Genomic DNA, 12,636 nt, shown 5'->3' with positions numbered 1-12,636 from the left:
TTAGAGACTGTTTATGTTTTCCTCACTGCTAAAAATACACTGGTTCTATCTTTAAAAATGCATTATAGAAAAACTACCAAATAGTCTCCTGGGCACCAAACAATTTCTTCAGGCAAATATCACAACTATTCTGTCAATTAAACCAATAAGCCCTGATCAAGAAGCTCTCTAGAGAAAATAAAGTTAAAAGTACTGTGGAACTTCTTGAAATACATGTTTTCTTGGGGACTGAAAAAGCCTAGGAACATTTGTAGGGCATTTTGGTTCTGAGGAACTGCCTCTCACTACTTTTAACTTTGTTTTGAGCAATGAACTCTGATAATTTAAAATAATAGTGATGATGATGTTCTGACATCACAAGACGCATGAAGAAGCCTGTCAAAATAATATATTGCACTTTGCCATGTAATTATGTTATGCTGGAGCAGAGTGTTGGAAAACTTAGTATAATCATTAGCCGAGCGCTGAATGTTTTGATTGTCAGACAGGTTGTATATGATGCAAATATATGACTCAGAAATGATTTCACATAAACATTTTGGTAACAGTAATCTGACTCATAACCTCCAACATAGAAAATAACAAGCTGCACAAAACATCTGTGCGCTCTGAGCAACCCCAGCTTGTAGCAACCTTCACAAGTCTCACAGCACAGAGAAACCAGAGGGTCCTGTCCCTGAGGATCTGAAGCTGAGAGGTGTTAACATTTAGGTTCCCAAAAAGAGTCAAAGAAGGAGTAAAGGAGGCTGTCATTCCCACCAGGGATCCCTGGCAAAGAGCTATGATACTTTACGCCATCTGATAGTCTGCCCAGTGGGCATTGCTTGGTTTAGGTCCACAATTTATAGGACTGAGATGGGAGGAATAATTTGTTGCTATTCCACCCCGAAGCTTTGCCATGTCAAGTACAACACAATGCACAATTCTTCTTCTATTTATTTTCTCATTCATTAGGAGATGGACAGCTTCTTTCATGACCCCTTTCTGAAGACAAATATGCAGTCTTGAGTGACAAGGAGGATTTACCATTTGTTATTTCAGAGGAGGTTTGCCATGTTTATTCTGGAAAGTGCCATGAATTAATGAACTATCTCTTCAAGCCTCAGTGCATCGGAGCTGCCAGCTCTCTGGCTGCCAGAAGCAACAGACTGTTTTGGGACCCCATAAAATTGTTTTTACTGAGACTAGAGATAGCAAAAGTATCAGGCAGACCCAATCCCAATAGCTCATGAAACATAAAGGAGTCATTATGCCAAATTCAGCCATTACACTGCATTTTTATTGGGGGCTTCTCAACAAAACTATCAGTTAACTCAAAAGAACATCTACTATTAGCTTTCCTGCAGCACAGATATTACCAAAAGTCAACCAGACCTTTACTAGGCTGTCCCATAGTTTCAAGTGAAATGTGCTAGCCTGTGACCACTTTTAATTTTCCTATTCAGGTTTTTATGGGTGCCAGCTCACAGGCATGTACAAGAGGCACACTTCAACACACGTATTAAAACCAGAGCCTGTGCATGTGCTCATGCTACCACCCACTGCACCTGGGTGTCTCTCGTGCCATTCAGTCGGAGACCCAGAAGGAAAACTTGCAAAAGCCAAAACTTAGAGGATGCAGTGGGCATCATATAGAAATGGATGTCTGGTGGTTATTCGTATTCAGACAGCACCCACGGAGGTAGAGGCATTACTGATGTTCAGCTGCTCACAAGCATGTCTGAAGAGCCATATCCCTAGTGGGGCATGGTCGCAGAAGGTGAGAATCTATAGCCTCCAGCTGATTCATGCTGCAACCTGAAAACAGACAGGTTCCAAGCAATAAGACCCTCCTGTTTCACCAGCTGCACGAACCACTAGAGGACCTGCCAGGTCAGTAAAAAAGTGCACAGTGTCATGGTTAGACTGCAGGACTTGAAGCATGAATTTCAGAGACTTCATCACAGCTCTGGTCCAGTCATGCCCTCTGAGCCTCAGCTTAGTTATTTGGAAAATGAGTATAATAGTGTTTTACATTCATCAGAGCACATTGGGAGACTTCAATGCTTATGAAGTGTTTTGAGGTTCTGAATATGAGACAGGGTAGTATCTTTATGTTGTCTAGCAAGTAATGAGCATTACACATCCTGCAGAGTGGAACATTTTTGGACAGGACAGCTGCTACAATCATTAAAGTGTAAAAACTATCACATGCAAGAGACAAGACACAGACATCGCAAAGTGAAAATCTATTGTAGTGTGTTAAACAAATGTATTTTCTCTCCAGCTATCTTCCATAGTATAACAAGTTGGAACTTTCTTAAACATGAGAACTTTTTAACTTTTTTTTTTAAGTCTCCCTTCTTTTCTCTTCACTCCCTTCCCCCTCTGCCTTTTTCCCTTTGCGGGTTACCAAAAAAAAAAAAAAAAAAAAAAGAGCAAGCCAAGAGATTCACAATCACCAAAGCCTGCAGAACATACAGTGAATTTTGGCAGGACATGCATGTTTATCCTTTTCATATGCTGTTTAAATTATTTTCATAAACAAGTCATTATCTTGCATAGCCACTGCCTGGTCCCTTTCATGTCAAAGATGTTTGATGTTACAATAATTAAGCAAAAGGGTCTGCATGCTTGAAATACTGTCTCAGGATGACGGTTTGTGGGCAAGAGAGGCTGCTGTTTTTCTGAAATGAAGGGGTTTTTCGCCAAGATTCATCATTTAAGATGAGCACCTGGAGTCTATACTTATGGATCAAATATTTGTGCAGATATTAAAACATGAACTTAAAACCAGGCTTAAATTTTAGAACTATGCTCCTACTATTTTGCATCAAAATTGTGCATGCAAGTCAAGGCTCACAGAGAAGCCTCTCACTGCTTGCAGGCAAATGTTTTGAGAAACCAGGCTGGGCATCATAACAAAGATTCAGGTACATTAAAAACTTATAAAGCCTCTTCCTGCACCAAGAAGTGTGTTTATCACAGCTGATCTGGAGCACACCACCAGCATGTGGGCATAAGAAGCAAAAAAACAGTGGTAAGTGACAGAGCAAACACTTTCTCCCTTTTTCTTTCAGAGAATCTGGTGATTCAATCTCTGCTCATCTGGATTTGGCCAGAGGGAACCTGTGCCTCTGTGACATGAGGAATTAAAGCTCTGACCACTTCTTTACTCCCTGATGCAGAAACCTAATCCAGATACTTTTAACTCAGTTTGAAAAGTATGGAAGTTAGGCTGCAGTAAGTGTTTATATCCAAACAACTTTGTATTATTATAGAGCTCACAAAGACAGAGGCAAACAAGTCTTTTGCATCTGGTACATACTTGTTACAGTTCAACATTATTTGGAGAATTTTATTCCTTGTAAAAGGACTAGAATTGACTGCGAACAGCTTCACTCCTCAGGCTTTCTCTCTCAAATGGTTTGGAAAGACCAGGAGATACAAGGATGCAAGAAGGCACATATGTTTTCCACCAAAGCTGCTGACCCTTTCCTCCTTCCAACGCCTCTTGGCTTATGGGTCCAACTATCACAACCTGCCCACAGGCTCTAAAGAGTTCTCATTTTTTTAAGTGCTTTGTTGCCTGGTGTGGAGCTAAACACTTGTGCTTCAATAGACATTATGTCACCCCTTAGCCCTTGTACAAACAGAGTGTCTAATACCTTGACCACATACACCACACGAACACAACGCAGTGAGCAACAAGATAAGAACACTGCATGTAGAGCAGTACACCTCACCATGAACATCTGTGTGAATGCTTTCAACATGGCATATTTTACAGCCTGCACTTGATAAAGCAAATTGTGGCTCTCCATTTGACAAGATTCTGGGTTGATCAAATATAAATATATATATTCTTTAAAAGAGGGCTTCAAATAGCCAATTCATGCATCTCTCATACTGCACACAACCATTAAATTACATGGAATAACACATCTTTGGAATACTGTTTGAAAAAGACTCATTTACTATCAGGAAATTTGACTCTTCAGAACAAGTGTTAACACAGCCTTGATTAATTTATAAAGCTATTCAAGCCATGAAGTACATCTGCACATTGAGTATATTTCAAATACTGTGCTTCTGTTTTCATTTTCAAAATGTTTTTATTTATACACTAATATTTGACCTATGAATGTTCCAAGTTTATATGGAGCCAGCTGTTCTAAATTCTGGTTATACTGAGCATTCGTGCAAAACATCAGGTGATATCATTGGATATTTTTAAGGGGAAAGTTCACAGGAAAGCAGTTATGTATTCTTGTGATTAACACCACATTGGATCAAAACAGTCATGTCTAGCTCTCTGAAAATACAGCTACTATTTTAGTTAGCAGAACACTTCGGCTCTGTCTACATTATCCTTTTTTGCCAAAAGTTCCCACTGTTGCTGCCACTGATTCAATTCTGTCATTGTACTATGATGAACACTGCAACATAAAATAAAAAGAGCTGAAGGCAGCACTGTCAAAATCTTTGTGCCCTTAACAACAACAAAAAAATCTCATTACATCACCAAAAAAACCCCAACCAACCCAAAAAACCAAACAAACAAGAAAATCCACTCCAAAACTCTACCCAGCACTACAAGACTGTTTCTTAAGTAACTGAAAGTTCAGGAAATACCAGCCCCAATCCATAGCAGGTTTTAGGAATCAAAGTCCATTACGAGGTATTAAACACCCCTGCAATCCCACAGGGACTCAGCTTCTCTAATTAAGTTCTTTTTCTCCTCAAACAGCCCTGCGGCAGCTGCAGCCCCATGCCCTTCCCAAAGCCACTGCCTTGGGAGCCTGCTACAGGTGCAAAGCACGGGGCCACAGGCGCCTCTTGCTGCCAGCCACCCCTAGTGCAAGTCCTGCAGCCCCACAGAAGGCAACACTCCTCATCCTCTGCCAAACACGACTGGAAAAAAAGATGGAAAGAAACAACCTGCTGAAGGGTTTTCAGGCACATCTCCTCACTCTCAGCATAGAATTCCTGGCACAAGTGCCCTACCAACACTTCAAATCACAGGTAGGTTGGGCTGAAAGGGACCTTCAAAAATCATCCAGTTGAAACCCTGCCACAGGCTGTAGACCAGGTTGCTCAAAGCCCCATCCAACTTGACTTTTAAGACCTCCAAGAAATGGGCTATCTACAGCACGTCTGGGCAACATGTTCCAGTGTCCCACCACTCCTATTGTAAAAATTTCTTCTTCATATCCAATCTAAACCTACTCTCTATCAGTTTAAAACTGTTGCCCCATCAAACAGTTGTGACCCAGTACCAGCCTCCAAGAATCAGGTGCACAGAAGACGACTTTCCAGTTCCCCATCTCCCAGGCTCTGAGGTCTTGATGCTTGCTAAAACAAATGGGAATCTCTCAACCATGAGCCATTTTTCCATTGGGGCGATAGTGTTTTCTCTCTGTTTCACACCGCTATGTGAATGGTCAAAAGTAAATGCTAAATGATTAGTAGGGGGACTGTACTTGACTGCATAACTGAGCATCTGCTGGGATACAGCAGAAACACACAATGGGACTGTTTACATCCCAAGCAACTCATACCTTCCTTTAACCCACCACAAGTCAGCAATGAGGCAAGATGACCTAAAAAGAATCGTGCCTCTGGGGCATGGAAAGTCTAAACACCACCTTCCTTCCTCCTAAATCACAAACACCACTTAAAAGTTTATATTTAAAACTATGAGAGAGAGTGTCATCACTGCAATGCACCGGGCTAGACCCAGCAAGGATCCGCAGCTCCTTGGCAGAGGTACAAACCTGCAGCAAGCAGTCCCAGCAAGAGCTCAGCACAAGACATCCATGACAGCTGCCCAAGGGATTTTCTGCTAAAGCTGTGTTGAGCTGGAAGAAAACTGCCAAAAGAAAACCTTTTTATAAGAAGTGGCTTAATTTCAATTTTGTTTTGAGGAAAAGAACTAGGAAGTTCTGCTTTTATTTCTACCAAAAAAAAACCAAAAAACCAAACCAAACCAAACAAACAAAAACCAAAAACAAAAACCCAAAAACACAAACAAACAAAACCCCAAAAACAAACAAACCCCAAAAAACAAACAAACAAAAAACCAAAAACCAAACAAACAAACAAAAACCCACACAAAAACATAACCCCACACCTGGCTTTCTAATTCAAAATGCAACTTTTCAGTTATTTACAGATAAAAAAATTGGCCTGAATTAATCCAGACTCGTTTGGCAATACTAGCTTTTTACAATTACAATAAATTTTTGTTGTTGCTGTAAGGAAGACTTGAACATTTCACACAAATTTAAGACTGTAAATTTTCAAGCTCTGAAAAGCTTTCACAAGACAGAGAATACTCCTACTAATGCCACACAGTCTGGTTCCAGTAGCTTAGTCCAGATGACAGTCAGACCTGGATACGTTGCTTACAAAATCATGACCCTCCATTCATTTCAACAGTACAGGTTTTGAAGAACAGCTTCTCCAGGGGCCACACATCTTCCAGGGCTGCTGGCCAAAGGCAGAAGGATGACTACAGTCCCCCAAATTCCAAGTCCAGAGGAGCTAAAGACTTCTAAAAGACCATTTGCCCTTTTTTAATCATGTCGTCAGGCAGCTCACAAGCAACAACTACTTCAAGGAGATGACATAAATGAGGACCTCGAGCTGCATCAGCTGAACAGCAAATCTAAGGCTGCTCTTTGACACTTGGGAATCTGTCTTGGCATTGAAGCCCACTCTACGAGATTTTGCAGAAGTCAGTAAAACTCATTCCCATCATCAGCTTCATGATTTCTAATATTGGCCTGCTCTGGACACACGTGGAGGATGCTGCTCACATGCCGAGCAAGCGAGGCTGTACACAGCCAGCTGGCAGCACAGCCAGATCTGCAGCATCACACACTCTGGTTATTCCCTGTGAGTAGATGTCTTGACCTTTACAACACGTGGCCAAGAGTATAAACAGATGGGATGACAGTATGAATGGTACGGTCCCATCAATCTAATCATGCAATGTCCCTGATACATCTTGGTCACCTAATTTCATATCTTCCAACAGCAAGCATGGTACCCAGAAAAAGACAGGTGGCCAATCAAATCCTTCAGCTGAAAAATTTCACCTCCTTTAGAAATGCATGTCAGGATCCTGAAGCGCTGCTTCCCTCCTGTGAAAAGCCATGCACAACAAAGGCATATTGCTTGCGCCTAAGGTGTTATGGATTTGTGCAAGATCATTCCTAGAGGGAAATCTGGTAGGTGACAGCTGCCAAAAAGATGAAAAGCCTGTTTGGAAGACATCATATCCATAAGGTGCTCCTTTACAGGCAAGGGGAGAGAGAGTATTTGTACAGCAAGTCCTACATTTACCTCCAAGCAGTTCCCTTGCACTGAAAGGGAGCACCCATGCCCCAGCAGACACTTGAAGTCTTGAAGGGAAGATAGGGATTGCCTGAAGTTTGGGAATTCAAAAACAAAAGAGGCTTTTCACCATGGTCCCAACTCAAATCGTGTGGAAAAGATTCAGGGTTCACTGCAGGACTGCCTGGCAAACAGGTGAGCTTCCCCTCAACCTTTTGCATGAAGTCCTCCCAAGGGACCTGTGGGTCTTATGACAAAAGGGAAAATTCTCTCTCCAGAAGTACAGAGATACAGTGAATCCATCCTATTAGTCTCCTGCAAAAAGATACTCAGCTGAAGAACCAGGCAACACACCCCAAAAGCACACTTTTTACGATCCCTGTCTCTGGAGGGTTTGGTGAGTTCAGAGTTTTCCTGCACAGCTATCCAGCTGCCAACAGCCCCAGATTTCAGTCATGGCAAAAACCCACAAAGGCTGCCACTGAATTCCTCATTTTTGATTGTGGGAAGCACATGGCTTTTTTTCCCCTCCGTGTGGACGCCAGGAGAGGAAGGCATGGGTGAGGACCAGAAAAGTTTCTTCCCTGTTTTGACACACAATTGCTCAACAGCACCTTTAATTATACAGGAATAATTCCAGACACAGTTAAAGTAGCAAAGTCTTTGAGAGTCTTGTTTTCTGCTGCTACCTATGGCACGCACTACTCTGAAGACATCAGCCAGCAAAATAGAGGATGAAGAGTAGATCCCCTTCATATCAGCACTGATGTACCTAAGGAGACCAGGGAGACTTTAGATCTGCCACAGCCCCTGACCCTAGTCTGCAGCTGGATTTAAGCAGTGACACTCCTCATCTCCCTGGAAAGAGGAAGAAGGTGGTTGTTGTGAGGAATTTGATATGTCTCTCATTAAAATGGTAGTAAAATATAGGGATGCTAGACAATCCCGCTGCCAATCCAGCATCACTGCCTCAAGAGGGATCTGGGTTGTTTTGCCAAGAGGAGATAATCCTATCTGATGCCATGAGGAAAGTACCTTATCCAAATAGGAAACACTAGTAGTACTGTGTCAAGACATGCCACACACTTATACCGAGGCTGTTTCAAAAAGGAGAGATGAAGAGTTTCACAAAAACACCTGCTGGCCCACAATGCACTCCCCTGCCCTCATCCCCACAACCCTGCTGTAAAGCCATTCCCATGGCGCAGAAGCTTGGTACCCTTTTTGATCGAGGAATATCGACTAAAGAGATCTAATACACAGATGTTTCCATACGTGCTAGCTATCCAGACTTCCTTTGTGAGAAATGAAAAGGAACAGGCACTTTTTAGGTGCCTCATCCTAGTGAAAATACCCCAAACAGACACTTTTAGGATCATCTTCCCAAAACAGGAACCAGGTTACCAAGGACAGATTATATTTTCTCTCCAAGGACATCACTACCTTTGAGACTGAGATAAGCCTGCACTGCCTGAATAACCTAAGACCTCACCAAAAGTCCCTCAGCTTTGCAAGACCTTGACAAACAGGACTCATACCTTGAGCATATATCACAATATAGCCTTCCCCGGGCAGAAAACACATCTGCTGTATCTCCAGACTGAAGGATGTATGTTGGTCAAGAAGGGCTGAACACTGTGCATTTAAGATCAGCTGTGACTACAAGCTAGTGACTCCTTTTGGGCTATGGGGTTGGAAAAATTAAATGCACTCTTAAAAGAACATCAACACCTGCAAACTTTCATGAGCTAAGTAGGACTTCTCTGCACAGCCGACCAAGATGATGGCTTTCCAGCATGAGATGGATCAAACTATTGTCTGGTTCTGTGCTGAAGAAGAAGCAGTATCAGTACCTGAAGGCAGGTCACCCACACTGACTTCACACCTACACAGCCTCATACACCTGCACCTGATATACCCAGGTAATACCACACACTCTTCATCCTGAGAGAACAGCAAGGGCCCTTCAGTAATGGAAACAGAAGTCTTTAAGGCTGAACACAAAGTTCTTCAGAATTCAGTTTGAAATGAACAGAAGTAACTATAGGAATGGTCACATGTAGAAAACCCCAACTAAAATAATTCTGGCAGCATCTGCTTATACGCAGACCCCAGCTGTGGGTTTTCAGGGTTGCTTGACCTGTACTTTGGAATAGTCAGTGTGCTCAAGATCAGGAAGTCTTCCCTGTCTGCTGTGATCCCACCACCTTTTGCTGCATTTCTGACTTCATCTGATAAGCTACTTTGACAGATCGCAGGCTGGCTTTCTCCTGTCACACCTTCAGTTCCTATATTGGAATATAACCTCAAGCTTCCTCTAGTTTTCTGACATTAATTATTGTTTAGTAGAAGAGTAAATGTCAATGCACAAGTGAAAGACCCCAAAAAATCCCCGGCATGTCAGAGAAGCTACAGAAAACAGCCAAACAGCTGTTCAGTCTCAGCCCATTGACTTGCCAACACTCTGGTAACAAACAATCACACTAAATGACATTATGGTTTATGACTTGGAATTTGGAAGTTGATGAGAAATTTCTGCAGTTGATTCATGCTTCCTGAGACTCATAACTAGCATTTCAATGACACTATTTTACTACATTACATGAAAAATTTTCCTTGTTGTTACATAAGTGTCTAGATCCAAACTATCAGAACTGATTTAAATTATATGAGTGGTGGGTGTGTTTTCAAAAGAAACACATACTTTTAGGTCTACTATCTAATACTACTCTCTTGGCACTTTATAGACAGCTAAATACCTTCTGAAACACCACATGCTCACACTTCTCTCTGAAATCAGCTCTTCTGCGAACCGCCTAGCCCCTTGCAAGCACCTTGTTTCACATTCCTCAAATAAAACATGCTGTGGGTTTTGCTTACAGACAGCTACAGCCAGCACCACACTTCTTAAATTCACAGCTCCAAGTATAGGTTCTAAAAGTCCCCAAGGCAAAGAACAGAGATAGCAGCAACAGCTCTGTGTATTCAGAGAGGTTTGGTGAGGTTAGAAGAGGAGAATAGAGGCAGGTGCCCTTTGGACTCAAAACCTATACAATATTTTCAGGTTCTGAGCTAGACCCAGACCATGCTGGTTTCACTGATGGATGATTTTGAGGATGTCTCATTCAAAAGCACCAGAGCTCTGAGATGTCAGCACCACCTAAACATCCCCAAGCTAACTTTAAAAGGGGAATTGAGACCCTGACAGGTACAAAGCCTGCATTATGTGGTGCCAGCAGGGCTCTGCACTCCTGTAAGGGATGAGCACCTAAGACAGTTCAGCTGTGCCCACACGAGTTGCAATTACCTCGGCTTCAATGTAGACAAATCCTTTAACAACATTTTGTAGCACTTCTGACCTACTTTCTATCAGGTAAAAAAATCAAACAGCTCTTGTTCCAGATACATTCAGCAGGCACAAAGCTATTGAACACATGTATCAATGCTGGGAGCTCAAAGAAATTTCCTACTACAATAGCATATCCCTGCTCCAAATAAGTAAACACACAACAAATTGGGTTTTTTTTTTTAAAACGAGTCAAGCTGTTCACAGGTGTTGTCATTCTGCCTCACAGCTCTGGCAGCACTGGTGAAAAGGCGGTCTTCAGCTGACCAGCTAAGACATTTGAGCTTCACAGGAATTCCCTAAAAAAAGGAACTGCAATTTGCCAACTGAAATATTTTCACTCTCCACATTAGGCTGAATCTAATTACACTGTTTCCTTACAATTGCATAGTATCAAGGGCTCCTTCAAGTGAAAAGCTTAATGGCTTTCCTACTGAAATGCCCACCCTGGAGCCCTTCATATCAGTATCTCACTGACAGGATGATTTGTTTGAAGAGCAGGTTGATGTCCAACAGAACTTATTTCAAGATTTCCACATGATACACATTTTTATCATGTTCCTGGGCTCACTCACCAGATTAACCTACACCAAGTCACATATTCATCACCACACTAGCTCTGATCCCCTTAAAAAGAAAACAAAAAAGAGAAGATGAGGGCACCGTGGAGTAGGCTACATGTACTTTGTTCAAGCCACAAAGACATCTCTGTGCTGCTGGACCTTGCACACAGCAAGCCCAACCTGCGCTCTGGCATGACCCCAGCTCTGCTGCCCAGGAACCAGAGCAAGGAAAGTTTAATTCCGAACGACGGACTCTGACCACTATCATCAGAACAAGGTCAAAGGGTCAAATAGACTATTAACAAAATCATTATTATTTTCTCTTCTTCCCCCCCTCCCTTCAAGGTTTTGCATGCTGGTTTGTTGTTTGTTTGTTTGTTTGTTTGTTACTGTTTGCGAGAGGTTCTGCCCTTCCCCGAAGTGACCTGCCCTCCTGGCTGAAACCCGTGCAAGCACAAGGTGCGTTTGCCCGACCGGCGAAGATCCCGGTCCCGCCGCGCCCCATCGGGGAAGAGCCGCCCGCCACCTCTCGCCGGGACACGGGTGTCCGCGGGACGGGCGGTCTGTCGGGTGGGTGGCTGGGTGGGCTCCACGCAGCCCGGCACTTACTCACTCACTCACTCACTCACTCACCCAGGTTGACGAAGCTCATGACCATGTCGGCGTCGTTGAGGAAGGCGCTGTCCTGCGGGCTGGGCAGCGGTGGCGGGGCGAGGGGCGCCGGGTGGTCACCCCGCTCCGCGCCCGCGCTGCCCTCCGCGCCCTCGGCCAGGGAGTGGTAGAGGTCCAGCATGAAGCGCGGTGCCGCCGTCAGCCGTCCCGGCGGCGGGGCCGGCGGCTCCCGCGGCAGCGGCCGGGGGCGGTGGGGCAGCCCCAGCACCGACAGGATCTCCCGCTGCATCTCCCGCTTCTCGTGCGACTTCAGCCGCCGGTAGAGGAAGCCCGAGGCGGCGGCGGGCGGCGGTGGCTCCCCGCCCTCCGCAGGCAGCGCGGGCTCGGCGGGGCGGCAGGCGCCGCTCAGCAGCGCCCAGCAGCAGCACAGCCAGGCCAGCCGCCGCGGCATGGCGCTCGGCCGGGCGCAGGCAGCCGAGGTCCCCGCTCCCCGCTCTCCCCGGGGGCTGCCCAGCGCCCTCCAGCCCTGCCCCCCCGCGGCAGCGGGGATCGCCCGGGCCGGCGGGGGGCGGCCAGGCCGGGGGGGCTCAGCGCTCGCCCCCGCCGCGCATGGCCGCCCGCGGGGCACCGCGGTGCGGACCCCCCCGCCGCCGCTGCCGCCGCCGCTCAGGTGCGGCGGGGCCGCCCCCGCCCCGGGCCGGGCGCTCAGTTCGCCATGCCCCTGCCCGGGGGATCCGCGCCGGGCCGCGGGCGCTGCGTGCGGGGGGAAAAGGAGCAGGGTGAAGAGCTGCAAAC

At 45.0% G+C, this 12,636-nt stretch overlaps 1 protein-coding gene across 1 annotated transcript in view; it reads right to left on the bottom strand.

Moving 5' to 3' along the window:
* BMP6 (bone morphogenetic protein 6) overlaps positions 1–12,292 on the bottom strand; it is an 86,834-nt gene extending 74,542 nt beyond the window's left edge. Inside the window, exon 1 of the mRNA XM_050312492.1 lies at positions 11,863–12,292. Within this exon, the coding sequence (XP_050168449.1) occupies positions 11,863–12,292 (430 nt within the window). The remainder of the gene's footprint in view (positions 1–11,862) is intronic.
* Positions 12,293–12,636: the final 344 nt, after the last annotated feature.

The sequence above is a fragment of the Myiozetetes cayanensis genome, unplaced genomic scaffold, assembly GCF_022539395.1.
Source record: "Myiozetetes cayanensis isolate MyiCay16 unplaced genomic scaffold, myiCay2020 scf1, whole genome shotgun sequence".
NCBI lineage: Eukaryota > Metazoa > Chordata > Aves > Passeriformes > Tyrannidae > Myiozetetes > Myiozetetes cayanensis.
Note: the sequence above shows the minus strand (reverse complement) of the source record. Positions and strands in the feature narration are given on the sequence as shown.